General features: G+C 24.5%; 2 protein-coding genes across 3 annotated transcripts; one reads left to right on the forward strand and one right to left on the reverse strand.

Annotated features, from left to right (window-relative positions):
- Positions 1-724: 724 nt before the first annotated feature.
- Positions 725-1606, reverse strand: LOC112601688 (growth arrest and DNA damage-inducible proteins-interacting protein 1). Its single transcript, XM_025349420.1, has one exon. It carries the CDS (start codon positions 1463-1465, stop codon positions 725-727), a length of 741 nt encoding a protein of 246 aa, XP_025205205.1. The 5' UTR covers positions 1466-1606.
- Positions 1607-9238: 7632 nt separating this feature from the next.
- LOC112601822 (stromal interaction molecule homolog) lies at positions 9239-26658 on the forward strand. 2 transcript variants are annotated; one of them, XM_025349615.1, is made up of 13 exons: positions 9239-9768; positions 11409-11554; positions 19765-19884; positions 20004-20116; positions 22301-22416; positions 22521-22690; positions 22762-22923; positions 22984-23151; positions 23235-23335; positions 23396-23559; positions 23621-23686; positions 24561-24573; positions 25240-25363. In XM_025349615.1, the coding sequence occupies exons 1-13, from the start codon at positions 9630-9632 to the stop codon at positions 25268-25270; spliced, it is 1509 nt and encodes a 502-aa protein (XP_025205400.1). In that variant the 5' UTR covers positions 9239-9629; the 3' UTR covers positions 25271-25363. The 2 variants fall into 2 exon arrangements, with proteins under 2 accessions (XP_025205400.1, XP_025205399.1); XM_025349614.1 differs by lacking the exon at positions 24561-24573 and adding an exon at positions 25961-26658 and having other exon boundaries at positions 9630-9768; positions 25240-25493.
- Positions 26659-27702: the final 1044 nt, after the last annotated feature.

The raw sequence follows: 27702 nt of genomic DNA on the forward strand, positions 1-27702 counted from the left end.
TACTTAAATTTTGCTATAATTACCAATTAAACTGTTGACTACATATAAGTGTGTTAAAATAAATATAAAAAAAAATTTATTGTAATTTATATGCATTAATACCATTTTTTTAATGTATTAGAAGTGATTATTTTCTAATTGTAAGTATTTATTCTATTTTAGTGTGATAATATTTCCTTAAAATTAAATTAATATTTGTTAATAGTTATTTAATTTTTGGAGATAAAATAAAAGTGAATTGTCACTTAGTATTTTATATAAAAAAGTTTAAAAAACTAATTTGAACTCAAATCTAAACGAACTATTAACAAAGGTTTGGTTAATAACAGTTGTCCCTAATAAATTACATAATTTGAATCTATTAAATCCAGTTAGTATATTATACTATTTTAAGGTTTCTACACAACAGAAAATTTGTTAAAAATGTATGATATATATATGAAGTTTGGCCAATCATTAATTTTAAACATCATAAAATGTGGGAAAACAATTAGTTTCCAAAGATTATGATAAAAAATATCTTTGGATTGAAAATTGATATAATTTTATGAAATGAAAAATTCCCAAATTATTTAATTGTAGAATGTTGATATTTAGATCATCTGTGAGTTCATCCATTAATGTTGGAAGCTATTAAAAAAAATAATAAAAACAATATTCCTTACCTATTTAATTTTTAATTTTATTTACATTTAAAATATTAAAAAATAATATCATTATTATCTTATTTTCCTTTTGAGTCTAAATAATTTAGAAGTTTTTCTTCGCGGATTTTTTTCTTTTCTTCTCTGACTTTCTTCTTCTCTTCTTTTTCCCTTTTGACCAGCATTTCTTTAAATCTATCATCTTTTGGATCTATCTTATACCCAAAATGTTTTTTCACTTCTTCAATGAGTTTTTCTTTCTTTTCTTTAGCTTGTTGTGCCTCTAGTAATTTTTTTGTTGCCTTTTCTTTGACTTCATTTAACCAACCATTTAATTTTTTCATATTGTTATCAATTTTTTGCTGATTCAATTGAATTTCTTGACGTTCACATTCTATAATCTTCATTGCATTTTGTTGCATTTCTTGAATGGTGAATGGATAGGCTAAACTTTCATACTCTCTTATATCCTCCAAGTCTTCAGCTGTTGGCCATGCCAAGCCTGGATAAACATTACTGACATCACCATACCGGCCATACATTCTTCTTTTATATTTTACTGTATTATGGTATCTATGCACAGGCTCATCATAAGGTAATCGACCATTTACCAAGTTGCGATGTCCACGGTTCAAGCGAGATTTGTCACAAATTGCTTTCACTTCCTTTTCTGACAAAGTATTTTCCACAGTAGTTGTTACAATATCAACATCTTGGACTTCATTTTTGATGGATGCATTTCGTGCCAAAAAACACTGAATAATCGGTACTTTAACAATTTTACCAGCATAACTAAATCCTTTAAACGATATGATAGACATTATATAGAACAAACGTTGTGGCTATATACACTTTTAACATGAAACAACGATTTATACTCGACTTATATCTTAAATTTTAATATAATGGTTATTATAGAATTGTGTGTTAAACTAAAAATAAAATAATTAATAATTAATAATTATTGTATACTCATATCATGTCTCCTGATTGCTCGTGATTATGATAGTAGATAGCATGGTTAAATCACGCTAAAGTATTTAACCAAGGTAGGATAGATAGTATATCAATTATTTACATTTCCTTTATTCCTTATATATTGATAAGCGTTATAAAATTATGTTGGTTTAAAATTTAAAATGATAATATTGATAATATACCAACATTGAACATAATATTTTCCTGGATACATAATGACATTATTTTATAATAACATTATAATTTTTATTTTTCGTACGTAAAATCTAAATAAATAAATAATCCTAAAATTGTTTAATTATTATATGTGTTACTATTGCTTATTAACAAGGCTGTGAATTAATAGGAAAGTGCATTTTTTTTTGGCGATTGTAAAACATAACTTTGTAAGTACATAATTTGAATTATGTAATTACGAATCCATCTATGAAACTTTTATTTTGCATATTTTTGCATTTTTTGACGTTTTTAATTTTTTAGGTCATTTTTTCGCATTTTTAGGTCATATTTTGCTTTTTTAGTTCATTTTTTAGTATTTTTAACCAATTTCTGTCAATTGACATGTTAGAAAACTTTACTATTTTACACAGGCTGTATTATATTATGTCAAATTTATATTTTATTAAATAATATTTTACACAAGTCACAAGCTGTATATACGGGTTAGGTAAAAATAACGATACGGGATTTAATACAATTTGCAATATATCGAAAATTTTCGAGGGAACTGAACTATCCAGAACGTCTCTCCCAGATGACCTCAGCTTTGATAGTTTGATGACATGGCTTTTATGTGATATGCTCCTATTACGTGTGAAGATGTTGAAAGGAGTTTTTCGGCATTTAAAAATTTGTTGACAGACAATCGGCAGTCATTTTTATTTGAGAACATCAAACGAGCACTTATTGTCTAATGCAACAGTAAATACTAAAGATGAATAAGGTACCCGGAAATAAATATCTTTGAGTTTGTTTTATTATTTTAACAAAATAAATACAAAAAAAATTTTTTAAAAATGTTTCAGGTGAATAGCATTAATTTAATTCATATTCAATCAACTTTTTTATTAAATAAACACTTTTTTGTACTAATGTTTAATATCCTGTACCTAATATTAATATAAATATAAAAATTAAATTAAAAACCATTTTTAACGAATTGTTTACTATAATTTTTGGCATTTTATATTCCTTTTTTTGCATTTTTAATGCATTTTTTAAGGTTTTTTAGTGCATTAAATTCACAGCCCTACTTATTAAACTACGAAAATCATGTGAAATGCTAATTGACTAGTTTTTAAAATTAGTATAATTAAATACAGAAATAAATAATACATATAGAACTACTGAGGTTTTAGAAAAAATACCTATTACTATATGATTAAGTATATACTTAGTATTGGTATATGACTTTCTGGTCTCAGAACTATGTGTGTGCGAGAAATGTGTGCTGTGTACAGTATAAAATAAAATCTATAGGTTTTCGGTAACAACAATTAATATATAATTATAATCATATTTTTTTTTTACCATTATTTTTATTAAGAAAATATTACAATCTGTATACTTTACACAGTAAGTAAATTATTTTAGACAATATAATACAGCGCATAAATATCGTGTGAGAAGGAGTCTATTAACTCCCTTTCAAAAAAAAAAAAAAAATGAAATAGGTAGTATGCTAAACTGAGTTAGGGAAGGTCTCTAGCTCATTTTCTTTTAAGTCGGTGTAAGGGATTATTAGGATTAGAGGAATTATAAAGACTAGATATTAAGGAATAAGAATAATTTTATGTGTCACTGTGGAATTTTTTAAGGTAGTAAGATGCGAGTTCGGAAAGTGTTGAAATTTCTAGGTCTTTGTAAAGGATGTGGTTACTGATTTACCATGGAGACATGGAGTACTTGTTATTATTCGTAGGTTAATTGGTTGGAAAGATTGTAGGATAGAAATATTTGATTTTTTCGCTGATCACCAAAGTTGAATACCGTAAGACATAGTTGGGCGTATAATTTGTTTGTATATTAGTGCCTAGTTTTATATTTAGTGATATTTTAAAACGGAGATGTCTCAGGAAATGAAGACATAGTTTAATAATTTGCATTTGTTTTTAATGTGACAGGCCCGGTTAAGTTTTTTGTCTAGGTAAATGCCTAAATATTTAGTGTTATAATTTTGGTGAATTATATTGCTATAATTGATCAATAAAGAAGGCCGTTGATAGATCGGAGAGTAAATTAATTTTTATTCTCCGTAATTTGAACCAGTTTTTAAGTCTGGATTAGAGGATAATATAGCAGTGTCCTCTGCAATTGTAGCGAGATGTGTAGTATTTGAGTGAGATATGTTGGAAGTAAATAAACGTATTATATACAGTTGAAGTTAGAATGCTTCCTTGAGGTATACCTGCATTAATAGGATGAATGTTGAATGTTTCATAATTGCAACGTATGGCAAAGGTGCGTTGTGATAAGAATGATATTAACATGAGCAATAAAGGAACTGAAAGAAAGCGAAGGTTATTAAGGAGTCCCTTAGACGGCTCAGACCACATACGACTGAACGTCTGTGCGACATCGACAAATACGCTTTCACAATGTTTTTTAGTTTCTAAAGATGATGAGATGACATCTGTTAATAAATCATATTATCTGTAATTATTTATGAATTATATAGCTCAATGTTTTATATAATTTAATAGTTGTAAATACAAATATCTATTTAAAAACATAATGGTTAATGGTAGTATAGCACCCATTCATATCTCAAACTCTCCCGTTAATTTAATTATTAGACTGAATGAAAGTGTCGAAGGGATAAATATCTAATCAAAACATTTATTAGTGAACATAACCACGTCTGGTTTGACGTGACAAAATATTAACAAAATTATGAATAAATTTAAGTGATAATAAAAAAATTATAAATTTTTATATACTTAATATGATATGATCATTTATCCAAGGTTAGGTAGGTACTGGAAAATGGAATAAAAATTTGTGACGTGAAAGTTAATAAAAACATCCTATAGGCTAGGTATAGCATTATTTAATGAAAACACAAACGCACAATAAAATTGTCACATTAAAAGATACTTGGTCCCACCAAAGTCACTAATAGACACCTTAAAAGTTTTATTCAAAAGTTACATAACGCGTTCCGTTAGTTTGTGTCGAACAACGGTCTTAAAACCGCTAATTATATAGCCACTCAAAAGCAGAAGCAATGTTATCAAAATGCATTGATTGGTTTGAAGTACAAGAGGTCTTACTTCGTAAAATACGATACATGTCTGCTCAAAAAACTCGCGCCTCAATAATATAGACCTATATTATTAGTATTTATTATTTATTGCATATTATTTTTGTCTGCAAATCGTATTATAATTTATATACGTTTATTGAAAAATTTCTGTTAACCGTCTATTCGATTAACTGTCATTGTCCCGGTCCCGATACTGACGGTTAAACGAGTTTCTACTAATACATACCCGATGTAGATTTTTTAGTAGGTATGATCAATTAATAATAATAATAATTTTAATATAAATAATTATAATATTTTGTCTATGGTGAGGAGAATGGAAGGCGAAACCTCTTATCAGTCACTTTGATTTACAGAAATACATAAAGTACCTATACATTTCACCCAAACTGCATTTATGGATAGGTACTCACTACCCACCCATTGGCTTTTATTGTACTCACCAGTAACGTTAGCATACTTATCTAGATACCTATCTTTAATATTAACAAAAACTGCTAGTTTTTGTTAAGCTTTTAAATTACATAACAATTGTATTGATCATGTTGTGTGGAAATTATTTTTATTTTATACATACTACATTTTATAAAACTCCATCAACTAATTTTTTTTTTTTTTAACTACTTACAGTATATAGTTTGCAATTTTATACAGACAATATTTTTGTTTTTTATTTAACGCTAACGTATTATTTTAATATTCAATATAAATATATTAAACAAATATATTCGATACTAATTAAAATTGTAGATATTTAAATAATTTAATGCTGTTATGTACTGTTATGGTATTTTACAGCTATAATTATTGATAATATGTGTATTGTATATTAGATACAAGTACCTTAGTATGGATTAGTAGGTACCTACCTATTTACTGTTACATAAGAAAATAGTGTAAGATAAAACAGATATTTATCAGTTTTCAGTTTTTAGTAGTTATAGATATATTGTGTTATACAAACCATATTCATCATAATATGATAGGTATTAGGTATAAATAATCAATTTATAATTTACTATTTATGTTTGTATTAGATAACTAGGTTTATATTATTATTCTCGGCACAACGATATTATTGTGTGCAGCCAAGTCTGAAAAAAATTAGGTTAATGTAATATTAAAATGTTTTGTTTAGTATAGTAATAAGAGAAGCTAAAAATACTTTTAAGTTATTTGCTAAAAAAAAAGTTATGAAATTCTAAAATATTATAAACTGTGCCTAAATTAAAATAAAAACAAACTTTTTCTCTTGATCACCTAAGAGAGTAGATACTAGAAATACTTGTTAGATATTAGGAAATAGCTAAAAACAGCAGCTAGTATATTAATAATATTACAAATCACAAATTACATACCTAAATCAATTTTGAATACTAAAATACTTACATTTATCTGCAATAATCAGGTATTTGTGTATATCTAATTCAAGTAATCCATAAATTACTATTATTTATTCATATATGTTTTGAATGCTTTAATGCTAACAATATAAGTAATTAGGTTTAGGTTTTTATGTACATATCAATCGTTTACGCCTATAGCGTTGACCATCACATCATTACCATATATATTGATAATGATTGTTTTAAAGTAGGTATTAAACTAATCTTCGCAGTTATCCTATAGTCATTTTTAAGATGTTAGTACGTATTTAAACTTTAAATTAGATTGGTATGGGTAATATATTTCAGAAAGCCTTTAACAATATAAATTATTATTATTCATTTTATTAATTTAAATCACTATGCAAATTAATTAAAAATGTATATTACCTTTATCTATATTATATTTATAGATACTATTATTTATGAGTTATGATTTATATTTAAACAATTAGTAATAAATAATATTATCAAGCAATTATGCAAGTTGCAAAACACCCAAATATGGAGTACCGTATATGGCTGTTATATGTTACTACGTTGGTGATATCTAAATAATTAAATTTGATTTACTTGTAATTTTAAGGAATCAAAAAAAAAAAAAAACCTATTAATATTATTTATTTTTGCAAAAAAATTTAGTTTTATATTCAATAATATGCATAATATATTAGAGAAGTATAACTTATAAGTAAGTTACTTTTTAGGTACTCTGTTCAAGCCTGTGCGTAAGGTTTCTTTATAGAAGGGGTTCTAAACAATAAGTATTATATAGATGCTAAAAAGTATCATATTTATATTACTTTTTAAGTAAGTAGGTTGAAACCCCTAAACCGAATAATTCTAAATCCTTTTTCTTACGCACAGGTCTGACGGCTGACTCTGCTGTGGTTTAACTTGAAGTCATTGTTTTTATTCTGAGCTGAATAATAATAAACTAGTAAATTAATTTTACAATAATGTTTTAATGTTTTTTGTGTCTGTAAATTCGATAAGTAGTTGAAAAAATACCTAGATTTTCAAGTTTGTAGTTAGTTTCTGATAAAAATTTCGATCTATTTTGTGATTTAAATATGTGATAGGTACACAAAACATCGCATTTATGTTTTTTATATGTATTCTAGCGAGAATATCAGTCTATTTGATTACAGAGAAATTTTTGCTAATACGTGTTATGGTTGTTATCATAGAAGATTCTGAAGAGGACTGTTTTTAATTTGAAAATAAAAACATCTTCTAGCATTGTAGTTTTAAGAAACTGTTGGTTGTGACGTGATGTTATCAAGTGTTTAACAACGTCGTTCCAGGGGCGCCTAATTGTTACTTACGCGTATTGAATCTTTACGGAAACTCTTCTAAATCTCCCCCCTCCAAGTTATGTTATAAAGATTAAAAGATTAATGTTGGGTTTCTCGTAAAATTGATTAATTTAATGAACCAGTCACAGATCACTTGATTATTTTTAAGGGACCATTAGCTCACCATTGCAGGTTCATTAAATGTTTATTTATTTTTTTTTTTTATAGTAATTACTGATTACCATACATATACATATATGAGTAATAATATTCAATGATTAGAATAAAATATGGAAAGAGGTAAATTTAAATATTTATTTCCATGATAAAAATTATCCCCCTCTTGTCACTCCACATTACGTTTATGTAGGGTCGTAGGGACCTATCCAATATTCATTGATACTCGTACTGGTGCCAGCAAAGGACTCAATAAAAAACCTTTCAGGGCTCAGGACGCTCAGGTAACCAAAAATATAGCAAAAACGCTACAAAATTAATGCGTTTAAATAGTCGTTGATTATGTTAAACGGTTAGCAGTGTTAGCATTCTTAGTTAATGAAATTAAGGACGAATGACGATACTTAAGAAGTGACCCTAACCTGACTAGCCGAATTTTAGACCATTAACTTTTTGGTCTTTATACATTATATGACACAGTGTAGAGATTTTCAGGGTGAACCTTTGTGCAGAGGTTCTATAATATATGGTTACTTGAATCAGTTCCAAATCCAAACATCTGGTACCTATATTTGTGGGATACATTGATAACCTGATGGCATTTTTGTGGCTGTCGTCCACATCTCACAACGGCTTGAGTTAGTGGTCAATTCACCGTTGGCCTCTGTCATCAAAGAGTGCTATTATTTAGATGACACAAATTTCATTTGATTCATCAGAAAACAGAGGCTGCATAAGCTTATTCGCAAATGTGCATATACAATAACCTTGACCGCTGATCTGTTACTAGAACATTTTACTGAATCTCTCAAAAGTAGCATGAAAGACAGCTAATTATTGTGGGTCGTCCTTGACTTTCACCTGACCTATATATTATACTAACTTATAGATGTGTAGGTACACCCTTTATATGGCTCTAAAACAGTTTACATCGATATTTACGTGTAGATAATATAATTTTAAAAACATGTCGAGTTGAGTAGATACTTATTAATCAAACGTCATAATTTAGTTCCCAGTGTTTGGAATTAAGTGTAAACACTCAGTCGCGTAATTTTTATTTGATGTGTAGCAGTGAATAATATGCAAGATATTTACTAAACTAATTACAACTTAATTTAAATAAATATATTAATAATGATAAAACAATACGTTTATGTATTAAAATCGATATTACTTAAATGAAAAATAAAAAGAACCTCTGTGTTACTTCATGAAATAAGTCAATAGACGCTGCCACGCTGGACATGATAAATAATATTATTAAGTAGGTACTATTACTATATAGGTACCTAATGGCTAATGTAGTAATGTTATGAATGTTATGATGATTAAAAATCGCCTTGACCATTGTCGAGGAACAGCGCTGCAATTTATATCAGCAGTCATCAGCTGCTGCGAATTCAACCAATCAAAATTGTGGCAAGGATGACCGAAACCCTACTTACTATTTGGTTGTGCGCGAATCTCTTTTTTATGGGGAGAGCCGTGAATTCTTATCAGTGTGACAGTGTCCATTCCGTTTTCATAATTGTGATATCGCTTCGTCTCGATTTCCTACAATTGTTATTTGTCGTATACTAATATACTATACTCTTGTATTAAACATTTTTTTTTACGTTCAAGAATTTAGGTTATTTTTTACTCTTCTATCCGTTTTCGTATGTTATAACAAACGTATTATTTTTAATATATCGCACGCCGGGGCTTCGACATTAATAATAATCGCACTTTTCTGTGAATTAAGCGAATAGACTTGGTAGTGTTGTGATGTAATCGCAAAATCCTTACAGCAATCGAACGAGATTCACAACAGAAAACCGCCTCAGAAATTTCTCACAGAAAAAAATAAAAATCGTCCTATAGCTTCCGTTTTCCAATCATGTGCTCAAAATCGTTGCTTCTTATGTTACTATGGAGTAGTGCAATGTTAACATTTGTGCTTCCTGCATTCTGTGATGTACTCGGTGAATCTAGTTTTAATTCGGCCAAAGTCCGGATCACGGAACCAACCGATTCTGGTAAGTGAATCATATGTTACTACCTAATCAGAAAATCATAATATGAATTATACATGTTTGTTATTTATTATTTTATTGTTATCCAATGCCCCTTTACTGTATTGTAAAAAAAAAAAAATACTATTTCACAGTATAAATGTTTATGAAAATTAATGCCTAAATTTATGTTTAACTAGTAATTGAAAAATATTGTAAAAGTTCTATGGTGGGTAGGTATTTCAATTTTTGATAAATTTTACTTAAAAACTGTACAATAGAGTATAAGTGAAGTCTTGTAAGTACCTATTTATCAAACACAAGTATTCTGTATTACATACATTTTTGTTTTTTATTTAAATTATTTACAAAATCGTTGTGAAGGTTTTTTGTTTAATTTTGATCCTAATTTTATATTCTCTGTTTATTATTATTATTTGTCACAATAATTACTTTTAATTTAATATATTTAATTGTCCAGATAAATACCAAACCACAATTAGGTTTAGTAGAATTGCATTTTTTCTCAACTCCCAGTTAATGATTATTATTATGAATATTTCTATTTTAAAGCTTATTTTGAATTTATAGTTAACAAAATTATATTAAATTTATTTACTATGTACATAATCAATAATCACCATAGTTTATTGATGTTATTTAGGTACATAGAATGTTTAATTTGTTTACACATTAAAACTGATGCAAGATTAAAATATATACAATACTTAATAAGAGAATTTAAATTTTTACATTCATAAATATTTTTCACTTCTTATTTCTGTTTTTAAACAATACTGAGTACTTAATTTATTTTTAAGTTTGATTAAGTTAATAACAAATACCTAGTTTTAAAATTATTTTTAAAATATTTAATAGATATTTAAATTTTAAAATAGAATAAAAAATTAATTAAAAAATAAACATTTTAAATAAATAATGCATTTGGTACATTGTATACTTATTTAATTGTATTGCTAGCCAAGAGATAGATAAATAGATGTAATGTTCCAGACACATATTCTCTTTCAATTGTTAAATAATGGTATCTAACTATTTAACTTACCTATTAGCTATTAAAATGATGTATAAATTATTCTAACTGGTAATTTAACCTATCAAAAATAACTAATTTATATTAAAATTTCAGTGAGTTGTAAGCCTAAGCAATTGCTTATGTTTGATTTTAACCTTATAATAATGATTTTTATGTGTCCTTGTGTTTTTTAAATTATCATTTGATAATTCTTTGCAGTATTTATTTCTATTAGGATAAATGCTTAGTGTTATTTAAACTGCTTATTTTCCAAAATTAGATACTTTACATTTCAATTATTACTTAATTCTTGAAAAATTACATGCAATTTTTATAGTATAAAATATGCAAAATACTCATATGTTTAGATAAATAACTGTTTACTATGAATTATTATATTTTTTATTTTTTAATTTATGCTACTTACTCTTAACTATGAAGATTGAATTTAAGAATAATGTTTATTAGGATTACTTAGTTTGTAATTATGTAAGAAAGAGAATGATTTTAAATTTATATATTCATTAATATAAATTAATTTTTCTTCAATATTATTCTTTAATACCTACATAAAATCTTATAATTAGTTTAATTTCTTATAAATCACATTTTGATCTTTTATTTTAAGGAGGTGTTAATGATTCATGTAACGATGATATTGCATGTTTGACAATGGCTACCCAAGATAGGTTGGGTTTAGAAGCAATTCGATCTTTACATCGACAACTAGATGATGATGCAGATGGTGCTATTGATCTTTCAGAATCTGATGATGTAAGTTTATCTTAAATAAAGAAGTATTATAATAATATTTGAAAATTTTAAAAATAAATTATTTTTAATAATTTATTAGTAATTGGTTAATAGAGATTATCATTATTAACAATTACATATTAAAAAGTAATGCAAATATTGAGCCACTTTAGTTTTATACTTAATGTTAAGTGATATTATTTCTAAAAATATTGAGGTGATGACTACCTTGTCTTATTTTATGAAATTAAAGACAGGGCAAATTGCCAGATATGTACAACAGTTGTCACATTAGTGAATTTTTAGTAATAATTGATTTTTTAATGACACAGTTGATAACTTATATTATACTTTTGTGTTGGAACAAAGCCTGTGTTTTTTGTACATATTTTTAACATAATGTTTATATTAGTACAATTTTTTGAGTAAACTGATGTATTATTATTTATTATTCTAAGTTTTAATACCAGAATACCCTCTTAAAATGTGAAAGATAAAACTTTATTGGTATCACTTACAACATAATAGAGTATATAAATAAAAAAAGGGGAAGATTCTAAAATTATAATTTTTTACTAATATAAAAGTAAAAAAAAATATTTAAACAGTGTTTGTATGTTATGGTATAGAAATTAAGTGTAGCTAATACCTAATAAAATATTTAAATTTATATCATTTGTATTGTGAATTATTATCAGTTGAACGAACATAGGTAGTGTGGTCATGATTTTACCGTTTAAAAGAGGAACATTTAAAAAAAAATAGTTATGAGTTACTTTAAAAAAAGTTATTAATATTGACCATACTTATTAATTTGACTTCTGTATATTATTAATATTATTCAATAAAGTAATATTTGAATACTAAATTTTATAGACATAATATGGTTATAATTGATCATTGAATAATGATGGTAATATATATTACTATATATTCCTCAATAATGACTATTTAAAACCACAAACCATAGATATTAAAACATTTATTTTTTAAAATACATATTGTATAATATATTTTTAACTGTCTGCTCGCCACGCGTATCTCGTCCATTGCATTCTTATACTTTTAGTAAATTGTACAGTATCTTCCCTTCTATATACGTCTTTTAGCTGTGTGTTTTTTCTCAATTCTCATTGTTGTGTTTCGGTATTAAATACTGAGCCATGTATTCTTAGGATCTTCCTTTCAAATCTTTTAAGTTTTTCTTCGTCACCTTTGGTTGTGTATCATGTGGCACACGCTTAAGTCAATACTGGTCTTATATAGTTTTTCTTTGACATTTTTTGATATTGTTTTGATTTAAAGAGATTTTTTATTGCGAAGTTATATCGATTTGCTGCCTTCAGTCTCACATTTATCATATCAAAATTAATATTTTTGTTGTTTAGAGCAGCGTTTCTCAAACTTTTTTTCATGGGCCCCCCTAAATTTAATGTAAAACTGTTAACGTTAAGGCCTTCTTAATCAAAATCATTATTTATTTTTTTTTAATTATGTACTAAAATGACATAATAACTAAAAAAATAAATATTTCACAGTTCACCAGTCATATAGCCACAGCCCCCAGTTTGAGAAGCACTGGCTTAGAGTCATTTCGATGTTATCTAAATTATTTTACTTGTTTGAATTCTTTATTTTCTACTTTAAAGTTGGAACTATCTTCTGATCCTCTTGTAACTACCATGTATTTTGTCTTCTCTAAATTTACTACTAGACCCATGTTTTTACTTGCCTTCATTAAATTCTTCAGATTCATTTGAATTTCTTCTCGCTTGTTTCTAATAATTATGATGTCATCAGCATATACAAACAGTAATCCTTTATTTAGTGATGAGGTTTCCCTGTCTGACATGTTTTGAATCATACGTTCCAATATTATGTTAAAAAGTACAGGTGACATGGTATCTCCTCCCTATCATAGTCCACTTTTGATTTCAAAAGTCATAGACACTTCATTCCCAAGTTTTACTCTATTATATGTTTTACTGTTGCATAGTTGTATCATTTTGATAATTTTCATAGGGATGCCAAGTATTCTGAGTGCCTCCCACAGTTTTTCCCTGTTTATGCTATCATAGGCCTGCTTATAATCCATAAACACCATATTATGCAGCTCCTTTGCATGCTCATAGTGTTTTTCCATCAATTGTCTGACTACAAAAATATGGTCTGTGGTTGATCTTCCTTTCCTGAATCTACTTTGGTATTCTCCTTCGATTTCTTCAGCAAGTCCCTCTAATGTTTTTAGTATTATTAATGACAGAATCTTATATCCTATATTCATCTTCACCCCTAATGTGGAATTTATAGTTAGTAATCACACTTAAGTAGTATAAAGTTAATATAAAAAAATATATTCTAAATTTCTTATACATAAAAAGTAGGGTTTGTCTATATTTAATATAAAATTATTTTTATAACAAACATTTTTTTAGTTATTTCAAAATATATTTAAGACATAGATAAAAATTTAATTCATGTATCATAAAAATATATTTTCAAACTGGTAGAACCTATATAAAAGTATAAATTAATGTATTTTTATCATAAAAAAATTATTTATAAATAATTAACTATAATATTTTGATGAAGTAATGTTTATTATAATAATTAATAACTATATTGATAAAAATATTAAATTGCTGCCTACATTTGTTTAACTATTCTATTATGTTTTTTATGTATTACTATAACTGCTTAAAAAAAAGTAAAAACTAAATACCTACAAGTTTAAAATGGCCTTCACTTTCATGGACGATATAAAATTATGACAGTCTGTTGACTCATTTCACTTAAAGATATGTTAAACAATTATTTTAAATATTTAATTATTTAGAAAATTGTATTTTTAATTTTCGTCACAATTAATTCTTATTTTATTTAAAAAGAATTGGATTCCATCTTTAAGCAGGAAGTAAATAAATGTCAAAAATAGTTTCAAAATATTTTGACGTCTCAAAGTTATTTGATCATTATATAAATCACATTACATTTAAGTATAATAAATCATAATAGAAATATTTTCATTATGCAATAATTTCCTTAATTTTATTTGTACCTTGTATTTTTACTGTTTAAATTATTAACCAAATAATGTGTTATGTATATCTTCTACATAAAGAATATTTCCTCAATAAATAGGATCAAATAAGTAAATAAGTAATTTTATAAAAAAAGAGGTTTTTTTATTAAATGGAAAAATTTACACAAATTTAGCATACATAAACTTTATTTATATACTATGATTATGAAAAATTGAATACTTAGAAGAATTATAATTTAATGTTGATGATTTTTTCACTGAAGTTGGTTAATTAGTTTTATGGTACTTTTTATGAATATTAAGCATATAAATATCTTAAAGTTTTAACTATTAAATACTAACAATTTTAAATCTAAATAAGATTAATTAAAAACTTCTATTTTAAAGATCTTAAACAAGTCAGGTGATATTGTAATATGTTTAGCTTAAAACTATATTCTAAAAGATTTTTAAAGTATATTGATAAAAGATTTTTAACTATCCTTAGTTTTTAATTTTTTAATGGTGTGTGTTAATTTGGTGGTCTATTATATTTGGTACTAAAGTTTTGTTGTATCATCAAATATTTTACATTTTTTTTTTAGGTTAGGCCCCATTATTTATGGAGACAATACAATACTTTTATCTTTCCTAAAAACAGAAAATGGCTTGAGATAGTGAAATAAATATTAATGGTTCATTTGTATGTCTGGATTTTAATATTCAAAAAATGTACAGTTTTAAAATGCTCGTAATTTTTTTCATAAATCAATAAACACTTCCGAAATTCCTTCGATAATATTCCCTTGAAATTTTATGATAAATTAATTAAATTTAATTTTTAAAATTATTGAGTAAAATAGATTATTTTAAATGTAAAATTTGCAATATTGTATGTTTGTAAGACGGAGACAACACATGTGAGTGTGATGTCTTCTTAACAACATTATAGCTTAGTGTATTTAGTTTTATCAGTTTATTGCGCATAAAAAAATGTAACATGATTTATCATTAATTATTGTAGTATTGGAGATGAACTTAATTATTGTGCTACTGACTAAACAATTTGAGGTTATTAATTAAATTGAACACTATACTCGTTCGTGTATATTGGATATTCTATGTCAATGACCTCGTGCAAATACATCATATTCCAATAATAAACATTAATAAATATTATATAAATAATATTTAATTTTTTTTTTTTTATTTATTATGTACTAAAGTTGATCAAAACTGTTTAAAAGCAGTATTTTAATGTATTATATTTTATATTTTTCTTACAAGTAGATGAGTAATGTACTCAGTATGTATTTCAATATAATATAATATATTATTTTATTTTAACTCATTTAAATGCTTAAATTATTGCACTGTGCACAGTACTACCTCAATACAATAGTATATTGATATTAGGATACAGCTACTGCGCGGTAATTTGATTTAAACATTCACTTTTTAAAAGTTCATTATAAAATACATTGTATTATTATAATTTTATACCTATATTTAACTATATTTTGTGTATCCACATAATTATTATTTATTATTATTCGAATTCCCAAAACACGGAAAATACGTAAATATACTCAATAAAAGGTTATCTTTAATATACACTTCACACAGTTGTAGTTTTTTTTAAAGTTATATTACAGTTAGGTAATGCTTGATTATTTATTCAAATATAAATGTAATAGATGTATTGACATTTTTAACATTTAGGTATATTTTTACACTTTGTCATTAATAATGATATATCCGGGATAAAAATAAGCGAAAAAGTTTGTTAATTACTGGGTTGGGAGTAAAGATAAAAAGAAGTCACTGATTTATTGAGATTTTTCTAAGTATTACGAAAATATTTAGACATGTTAGGGTTAATATTGTAGTAGAAGAGAATGTACGTTAAGTGGAAGTAAAGCTGTTCGAAGAAAGGGTAGTAAAGAAAATATGTGAAATTTTAGTTTATTAATTTACTTGCCTGTTTAATTCCGGGTTCATACTATGCTGTGTCGTGTTTTATATATTTAATATATTAATACGCAGGCAACAAAACGTTGGTAATATATTACCTACTTATTAAATTCTACCTTACAAGAAACAGTGTAGTGTGAAAACTCCTCGGCTTAAAAACTAAATAAATAATTTTTGCATATGGGTAATATCTGTAACTGCAGGCACAGATCCAGAGAAAAGATCTCGGGGTGAGGGAAGGCAAACAATTTTTTTATAGGTACTTTATTCATAATTTAAAATTTTTGTCATAATAGTAGCTATAGGTAATCAATTTAATAAATTAATTAATGATTATTTAATATAATATAATATTTATAAATTAAATAATAAAATTTAAATGTCTATATTTACATTTATATTTTTCCCGATATATATATTATATCCACCTTGTATATAATATATTATATTATCAGACGTATATGTGATTTGAAAAATAGTAATGTCAGGATCTGTAAAATTATAAAAAAAAAAATTGAGAAATAATGTTTGGGAAGGAGGCTGATCCGCTAGGCCCCCCTTGGATCCGTCCCTGTCTGTAAATATTTTAAACATACATTTTTTCTGTAATGATCATGTAAACGTAAACCCTACGGCTTACATATTATATGATAAATATTAAATAATTATAATTTTTAAGCTACCTAATATGTATAAATATTTATCTTTAGTTTTTATTATTGCTACATGTTGGTGTCTGGTGTTTTATTAACATTGAATTTACCAATAAATCCATAATGCAGTCTTAACTATTTAAAAAATAATTTTCTCTTTAATAAAATATGAATTTATAAAATCAAAAATTAAATTAGAGTTTAAATTATTAATAATTTATTAGTTAAAATGTGTTATAATTAAATCTTATTAGTTTTAAATTATTATGTTTACCAATGTTTTGATGTGACGAAATTTGCCTCATTTAGAAACTTAAATTTTTTGTAAATAATTGTATAATTACTTTAGTAGATGGTGAAATATTGTTATTAATCATATAATGCATTTGGGAGTTTTAGTGACGTTTCTAAGTATAATGTTTCCCAATTGAGTCAATATTAATAGGATCAACGAAAATAAGTTACAAATTAATTTATATTCCCCCCTCACAATATTGTTAGTAGTTTATTTATACATATGGTTGTGCGAAAAAAGTACTGAATATTTCCGTTTCAAATTAAAATTATACTCCCAGGCAACCTAAATTTTGGCAGTTTGCTCCTAGGAATATTATAGGTGGACCATTTTTTTGTATTTTTTATAAATAGTGTGTTGAACGAATTTGGCACTTAAAACATTCTTACGTGAATACATAAAAAAATACAATTGAGCGTGTTTGCGGAAAGCATTTAAAAAAATATATTAAAGATTACGTCTCATTTTAAGTCATAAATCAGAATATAAATTGTGTTAATAAATTTGTTACTATGCTTATTATTCATTTAAATTATATGTTTACAATATAATTAAATTGACGTAGGTAGGTATCAAATAAAATATTAAGGGTGATGATAGTATTTTTTTTAATTATTTTTAACAATATTGATTTAAAATTGATCATTACAGTTCATTAATTATTAGTTAGATATTACTATATTAGTGTAGTACTATAATATTAATCATAAATCACTAATTATATAAAATATTGTTTTGGTTATAACTGTAGTATAGTTCATTTGTTGTATTTCAAAACGATTTGTGGGAGCGTTTAAATTTAAAATGATGTTTTTCGATATATTTCTTCTGTAGATTTACTCAAAATATAATAATGTACACTATTGATGCATAATTAATATAATATATTTTTATTTTACTACTTATTAACTTTTAAAATCTAATAATTAATAACTAATTAGTAATAGGTACTATATTATAGTCTGTATTTTACTTTAATATTTCACTATAGTAAAAAATAATTAAGTGAATTTGTTTAATACTTCTTCTGTATCAACTTCATTAGTGAGATTTGATGTAGGTGAATAAACACGAGTATTTATCACTGTCAATATTTTGTATGAGGAATTTTCAAAATTTGATCATGATTTAGAATTTACAATCGAAAATTGAGAAAAAGGTATATAACTCGACATGTATTATGTGCCACCAGCTTTAAAAAAATATATTGGCAATTTTTGTGAACTGAATTCCTATCAAAATTATTATTTTAATGCAATGGTTTATTAAAGATTTTCAAATGTATTGCTAATTTTTGCCATTAGATCTGTGGAATATTTTCGTAAAAAAACTTTTATAAAAGTAGATTTTTTAAAACGCGTTTATTATTGTGAAATTTTGCAATAATATAGTTAAAGGATATATAATTTAAAATCGATTACAAATTATTTGATTCTTATAATGACTATATTATTATTTTAAAAATGCCCAAAATTGTTTAGTTGATATGTAAAAGTATTGTTATATTATTATTTATTATTAAAGAAAATTGTAATATTAATTTATAACATTTTTATATTTTTGCTGTGTTTTTTTTTCTTAAATATTCTATTGAATATTATAGAAAAAGCTTGAAAGTGCTTTTCAATAGTCAACACTCAAAAGTTTTTGTTTCTGTCTATAATACTTAAAATCTGCAAACTTACTTGTCTCTAATAAAATATTAACAAGAATGATAAAATTTTTATTCCAAATAATGTATCTCCGATTACTGAATAAGTTTTTATAATTTTATAGTACATCTTTAATGATGACCTTTGCTACTTTTTGATTTTGGTGCATTGCAATAAACTGAATGACACGTTAAGATGAAGATCCTATTGTATCTATATTCTACATGTCATGGTAGGCCAAGGTTGATACTTGAGTAATTTAATAATAGTTGATCAATATACAATCTTCTGTATGTAATACGTTTGGTTTTACTAGGTTAATCTAAACCATGCGGCTATTGCAAACTATAACTATCAACAAAAATGTATCGATTCAACAAGAGATTACATTACCAAAGAAAGAACTTATTATTTAATTTATAAAGTTCATATTTTTCATTTTTTTTTTTATGATCTTTTGAAGAAAAAGATTGAATGTCCATTGTTCACACATTTTGTTTCTTATAAAATATTTTAGTTAATATGATTAAAACTGAACTAAATTGCATATAATTCCAAATTTATGTCGACATTTTTAAATTTTACTAATAATAAAATTTTATTTTAATTGGAATTTTGTGTTTTTTATTCTACAGTTTCTTCGCGAAGAATTAAAATATGAAAAAGGTGCAGAAAAACGTCAAAAAGCATTTCATCAAAATGATGATATGTATATATCTGTTAAAGACTTGTGGGATGCTTGGGTAAAGTCTGAAGTAAGTATTAGTTTTTTGTTCACAATAATAATATAAATCATAATTTTATACATCTATATAAAAACTTAAATATAATATTGAAGTTCATGAATATAGTTTATTTGTATATTATATTTTAGGTACACAATTGGACTGTCGAACAAACTTGTGATTGGCTTTCTACATCAGTAGAATTGCCCCAATATGTTCCTAATTTTATACAACATAGAGTGACCGGAGCCCATCTACCTAGGTTAGTAACAATTGTACAATTATTGCCTATGTTATGTATATATTGAATATACAGTATACTATACGAATTTTTAGGCATTTGTATATAGAGTTTGGCTTGTGAAGGGAGGGGAAATTAATAAACATAATATGAATATGAAAATCACAAGGCCTTATTTTAAAGCATAGTTAACACATTTTATTGAGTCGGGGAAGCATATGCCTATAGTTACGTAGTTACGTAGGTATTAGAAAATCAATTTTTTCGTAGTCTATCGTTTGTTTATTTGTCATGATAAAATGCAGTAGGTATATTGTATATATTGTATCCATACTAGTATTTTGATGGTTATAGTTATAATGGTTATTGGTTAGTTTATTATAAGAAATTCAATACCGGAAAACCTGTATAATAAACTAATATTTTCACGAATGAATTAATAATAATTATTTATTAGGTGTCAATAATTTTTATCGAAGTTTTAGGTTATTCCTGATCAAGAGATAACCTGACTTATGGTTATTAAATTATAATCAAGTGGTTTGTATTGATTTTTAACATTTTAGGAAAATTCTATAAACATACTGTTTTGGCTTTCATTTTGCTTTTGGTACCAATAACAAAAACAAAATCAAAACATTATTAAATGCAGAAATTATTCTTAGTTGATATGTATCGATAGGAATGTAGAATCACATAAAAGTTAAGCATCTTAAAGCACTACTATAAAATGTGATAAAAATTCGTTTATTTAATTATAATTGTAATCTATTTCTACAAAAAATTAAAAAATTAATTTCATAAGTACTTAGGTATCTATATCAATGTTTTCATTATGATCTTGTAGATTATTTACTATATTGTGTCACCATATTAGCGATAATAATATATAATAATTATTTTATCTTATTCATCAATAAAAATGTAATTAAATTCTAATTTACCGGGTAATTTTTTGTCATGAATCATTCAATATTTTAAAAACTATAAACGTTTAGAAAATACTTTTTTACATAATTGTAAGTAATAAAAAAAACAAAGTTTGTTGTGTGATATAGGCGTATCCCTAAAAAAATGTTGGTCCACTATTCCGTTTTAAACTTGAAATACTTATAATTCATAAACTAATCGTCTAAAATTTGATTTATACATATCGAATATATCGAATAATTTTCTGCTTCGAAATATTAAATTAAAAATGTATATTATCGCATAAAAAATTTAAAAAACTTGAAAATAGTAAAAAAAATATATAGTTTTTTAGATTCTGAGCGAAACGATGAATGTATTTATTTTACAATGATATGGTTTTTTTTTTTTTGCTAAATTATACATTTTTGAACTTGAAGATGTTTTTTGGTAGAAAATAGGTTGTAGTTTTACTCTGGGGGCTAAAAATAAAACATTTTCCGGTATTTTTCTTAATAATCAGGGAAAACAAAAAATTAAGGTAAAACGAGAGTTTTATGTAAAAATGTTTTTGACAAAATTTTTATTTTATTTTGTTATAGTTTTAGAGACTTAAAATTTTAATAAATACCTATTAATATAATCATTTTTCAAGTGTAATAATTTTCAAAATATTTTGACTTTTTTTGAGCTATTTATAGACGATTAAAATTAAAGATTTTTTCTTATTAGTTTTTATTTTATAAAAATTATTTAATCTGTCTAAAAGATTTAAAAATTAATACAAGGTTCATCATAGTTTTTATTTATAGTAATAAAAAAAATTGAGTGTAAATCCATAAATAATATTTATAAGCGCTTGAAATTAAAGAATCTTTAGCAAATTTCGTTGAATTCACAAAAATTAAAAAATCGTTTTGTAGTTAAAAATTCCTAAAATTTGAAAACTAATACAACATTGTTCATAAGTCATAAGTAATTCATATTACAACTAAAACTCTAAAAAAAAAAAAAAATAAAAAACAAAACTATTTTGTTATAATTCATAAATTGTATTTATTAGATTTCTAATTTTGAATTTTGAGTGTCATTTTAGTTAGTTTGTATGTTTATATGTTTATTTTATTGTATAGTCTTTTATATTTTGAGTGTATTATTTTAAAATTTTATTTTTAACACCTTGATGTTTATTTATTGAATATGAGTTTGCGGTCCATTTCAAAGTTATTTTTAATGATGCTTAGTTATTACAAATTAATAATAATCATTGGTACATTATAATGTTTATAATTTTAGATTAGCAGTTACTAATATGCAACTTTTGAATAATGTACTTGGAATCAAGGATCCTATTCATAAACAAAAAATTGCATTGAAAGCTATGGATGTAGTTTTATTTGGACCTCCTAAAGGTTAGAAATTAATTTATACAAGTAGAAATAATAAATATCATGATAAACTTTTTATTTTAAAATATTCTAGATTTTATTTTTAAATATTTTAATTTTATTTATAGAATCAGTCACACATTTGAAAGATTTAGTTTTAATAACATTATTGTTGGGAGCATTAATTGGTTTTTGGTATGTTTACAACCAAAATAAAAGTTCAACACTACATTTAAAACGCATGATGAGAGATATGGAAGGTTTGCAAAAAGCAGAAACTGCTTATGAAGATTTACAGGTATAAATTTTATATATTATATAACTTGTTAAATTGTTTGTTTTATTATATTTTTAATAATTTAATTTTAGAAAGAACTAGAAAAAGCAAAACAAGTACAAGAGTATGTTATTACTGAAAAAGCAAATTTAGAAAAACAGTTACAAGAACAACAAACTAAAGATGAAAATTCATCAGAACTGAAATCATCTTATTCTAATTTGGAAATTTCTCAACTTAAAACAGAAATTGAAGTAATATGAAATATATGAAATATGTTTTTAATAGTTACAAATAATAATTAAAATTTTTAGTCATTAAGAGGAGAATTAGCAAGAGCAGAAGGTGAATTAGATGACCGTTGTTGGACACCTCCACATGGATTACAGCAATGGTTACAACTAACACATGAAATTGAAAATAAATCTTATATTAAAAAGAAATTAAGCGCTGAAAAACAGTTACAGCAAGCAAGAGAAGCGGTAATAATTTATTTAGTACAGAGTTCAAATAATGATAATGAATATAATATTGTAACATTTCACATATACAATTTTTCTTCCAGTGTGAAAAATTACGTAAAAAAAGATCCAGTTTAGTAGGTGCATTTGTGTCAACTCATGGAAAATCAATTGATGATGTTGACCGTAGTATTGTTGAAGCAAGGTAATACATTAATACACCAATGTATAAATTGTATAAATTAATATTTATTTTGTATTTTAGAACATCATTAAATGAAGTTACTCAAGAACTTGCAGAAAGAGTGCATCGATGGAAACAAATTGAAATATTATGCGGATTCAATATCATAAATAACAATGGTCTGTCTCATTTAGAAAACACGTTGTATAGAAATGTAGTGAATGGGCGAAACTTCTCACTGCGAGGTTTGTGCAATTTTTAGGTATTAATTATAATTGATTATTATAATATTTATTTTTATTTCAGGGCGCATGAGTAGCCAAGATGACCTCGAAGACGATTCTAGCCAGTATTCAGTTTGCGTGGGTCCAGGTAAGGGAAGGGACGATGAATCTATTGGTTGAAATTTACCACTGCTTGTTTGTCTTATACTGTTTCTTCGAGTGTTTTCTATTGCTTGCAATAATATTTAATTATTGTTCAATTAATTTGAAATAAATACAATTTTTCTTGTTATTTACTAGATATTTTCATTATTTATTCTCTTACATTAGAATTTGATTTAATTCAATGCGTTTTAACAAAAATACCATCATGTCTTTTAATATTATAACTGTATTAAATTGATAAATTATTATGTTATCTATATAATTATTTTTATATTATCTACTATTAAAAAAAAGAAAGTATTTTATTGTAATCCATTATTACATTAATTATAGAATAAAGCTAATGAACATTATTTTTTATTACTTGAATTATTATTATAAATATTAAAGTTTTACAATTTATTTAACAATGAAATGAACAAGTCATTCTATTATTAATTATAGTATAACTTAATTTAAATCAACTATGTTGTAAATGTATTATACCAATGAAATTAAGAAATGTTATACTAATTTTTATCATTGAAATATTTAAAAAGATAATTTGTTTTGTTGGAATATTTTTGAAATTTTAATCTGTAATAATTGAGATAGCTTATATTTAATTTGATATTTTAAGTTTAAATATGGCTTGTATGATTTTTATTTATATTACCACTTATTATTTGCTTACCTCGTCTTATGTGTATTTGTTTTTTTAGTTTTATTTTAATTCATATTTTTAGTTTTAAAAGTTATTAGTTGTTTTAATTTTGAAGCATTAGATATTATTTGGCCTATACATTAATATGTTAAGATATTATTACTTGGTGCATTTAAATAATTTAATTAATTTTTATTTTTAATGCTGCATGAAGATGAGTTTTTGTGGTAAGCAAAATGTAACAATAATATTATTTCAAAACAAAACTACTGGTGTTAAGACAATAAAAAGGAAAATTCTAGTCAAATTGGCAATAACATTTACTTTCATCATTATGTGTACACTTACAATACTAAATATTATTTTTTTAAAGTTAATTTAATATTTTTTCTATTTAAATTTTAAACAAATTGTTTGTATAAAAAAAAAGTTTCATAGAAAATCTTCATAGGAGGTCATGCTTGATTATAATATATTTGTAAAAGTAACAAACAAAATTATCTTATAGAATATATTAATTTGTATAATCTAATACAATTTAGAATTATTATTAAGTATAAGGTATTGTAAAATTAAATAATATTTATAAATGTTATCTTTTCCAAAAAATAAAATGTTAATTGATATTTTTAATATTTATAATAATTATAAACATAAACATAATTTAAATTAAATTTTATTGTATTGTTCTGATACTCATAAATACATGTGACTTAACTCAAATTTATCTAATAAATGTAGTTTTATTTAATTTAGTATATATATAAATGTATATGTATATATATTATATATATATATATCATAGAATATTAATACTTTCATTTGCTTGTGTGTTTTAATAAACATTTTCAACAACTTTTTATCTTTTTTAATTTTCATTAATATATTTACAGGGACGTCGTATCAAGACCTTGGTGTTTGTGAAAATTCCGGACAATGGCGGGACAACGGCCAGGATTCTTCAGGGAGCGATCAATTAGAATGCGTGGACGAAGAGCAACAAACCCATTCCTCGGATACAAAACCTTGTTTCATACTCGGCGAAGACATATGTGATTTGAAACAACCACAGCAATCTGTTCAAACAACAGACCCAAAGATAAAATCACCTAATGTTGATAGCAACCAATTCATATCTGAGCAAGTTGTAAGACTATTATTTCAATATTATATTATATGTTTCCTGAAATAAATAATTATTTTTACCATTCACAATTTTAGAATAAAAGAATTTAATGTCTAAATACTTAATTCTAATATAATTCCTTGTTTTTGGTCGTAATATTCTAAAACTATATATCTCAATCAAGCAATACATTAGCAATCAAAAAAAAAAATAAATAAATAAATAATAATAATTTTAATTCTAGTTAAAATTCTAAACTTAATAATGTAATGAGTATGCCAACATAAAACCAATAAAGATTCCTAGTTCCATTTATCATTTTGAATCTAAAAATGTTAATTTATTAAAAAAAATATATAATATATTCATCTTTGTTAATTTTGTATAATTAATTTTAAATATTAAATACATTTTTGAAAAATGATATATTCTAATATTTATAAGTTATAATTTATAACAATTAAAAACATTTAATATTTATGTTATAGGTCGTTCCTGATACGTTCCGCCATTCAAATTCAGAATCTAGTTTAGATCCAAAACATCGAAAGATATCAAGAGTATCTAGCCGTTCAGATATTGTCTTAGTATCTCCAACACCTAGTGAAATGTCTGTAAAACGCATTAAACGTCACAAATTATTCCCAATATTTTTGTCTGCTAAAAGTAAAGCAGCTAAATCCTATCAAAACTCAGAAAACCCTAATGTAAATAATAATAAGGCGATAAAATCATCTAAACAAAAATCATGATTCTGCTCATTCCTTTGTATATGTTGCTTGTATATAATAATGATTGTGATAAACGTGATTTAGGAATGTTGAATATAAGTGATTAATTATTTGTTATTTTAATGTATTATACATATTTATTTATATGTATCTAGTTTTAGATTGAATTATGCACAAAACAAGTAATTCCAATTATTGTTTTAATAATTTTTAATAATGTTATAATATGTGTAAATTAATTGTTAATTTTAATTGATACATTTTATAGAAGGTGCCTTAAAAGTACTTAGAGCTGTTAAATGGTACTTAATTTATAAAGACAAGGAAATATATATTTATATTATGTATTTTTTATTAACCCTTTTGATAAGATTGTTGAACTCAAGAACATTATTCATAGGACTGAACAATGTAAAAACTTTATTAGACAATTAACTGCAATAATGAATGTAATAATACAATTTATAAGTGTTCACATTTTTAAGTAAACACAAGTTATTTAAAGACATTGTTTTGATTATTAAGTAACTAATTTTAAGTTCCATTCTTAATTGTATAGAATTATACTTTGATGATTGTTACTATGTATACCAAAATATATAATTAATCATTTTTTTAAATTCAAGATTATAATTAAGAAGTTTTAAAATCCTTATAGTATAAAAAATTTTAAAATAATATTTATGAAAGGTTTTTACGACATAAAAATAACTAAACATATTCATTAATACAATTTTTTTTCAATTGTCTCATTAAATAATAACAACCAATGTAGAAAAAAGTAAATTAATTATTTGATAAAAATTAATAACTTATTATAACCTTTAAATTATAAAACTTAAATTTCAAATTATTTAACCATTTACTTATAACTTATAACACACTATCAGTTTTTAAAATATTTCATGTTATATTTTAAAAAGTATATCAAGCAATATAATTTAATTAATATTCAAAATTCAAAATTTTACTATTTTCTATATATTTTATAAATGTGTTTATAATCATTAATCAAATAAGAATATTTAAACAATGTAATTATTTATTAAATATATATCTATTGACATGTGCATTGGTAGAACTGATTAGGCTTTAGATGGGAACCTGAGCCTTTTTTTTAATATGTGAATGGATAGGTACTTTGTACCTAAAAAAGTAATAAGGTGTTTTATCCATAGAGATTGATAACAAAATAAATTAAAATTATAGACATTTACATGATTAAAAATAAACTGGTTGCCCATAGGTATAATTTTTATCTCATGTGACCATTACGGATATGAGGGGGGGGGGGGGTTAGATTGGATTTAGCCATGCCTGACTCAGAAGTCTGCACACGCCTATGAATATATCATAATTCATAATATATCGTAACACTCTTAATACATAAGAATAATTAATATTTTAAAATATTGTTTAAAAAAAAATGGTTCACTGCTTCACTGGCAATAATTTTGTTTTTTGATTTTATTTAGCATACATAGTTTGATTTTTTTCTA

Source organism: Melanaphis sacchari, unplaced genomic scaffold (genome assembly GCF_002803265.2).
Source record: "Melanaphis sacchari strain LSU unplaced genomic scaffold, SCAv2.0 Contig7_pilon_pilon, whole genome shotgun sequence".
NCBI lineage: Eukaryota > Metazoa > Arthropoda > Insecta > Hemiptera > Aphididae > Melanaphis > Melanaphis sacchari.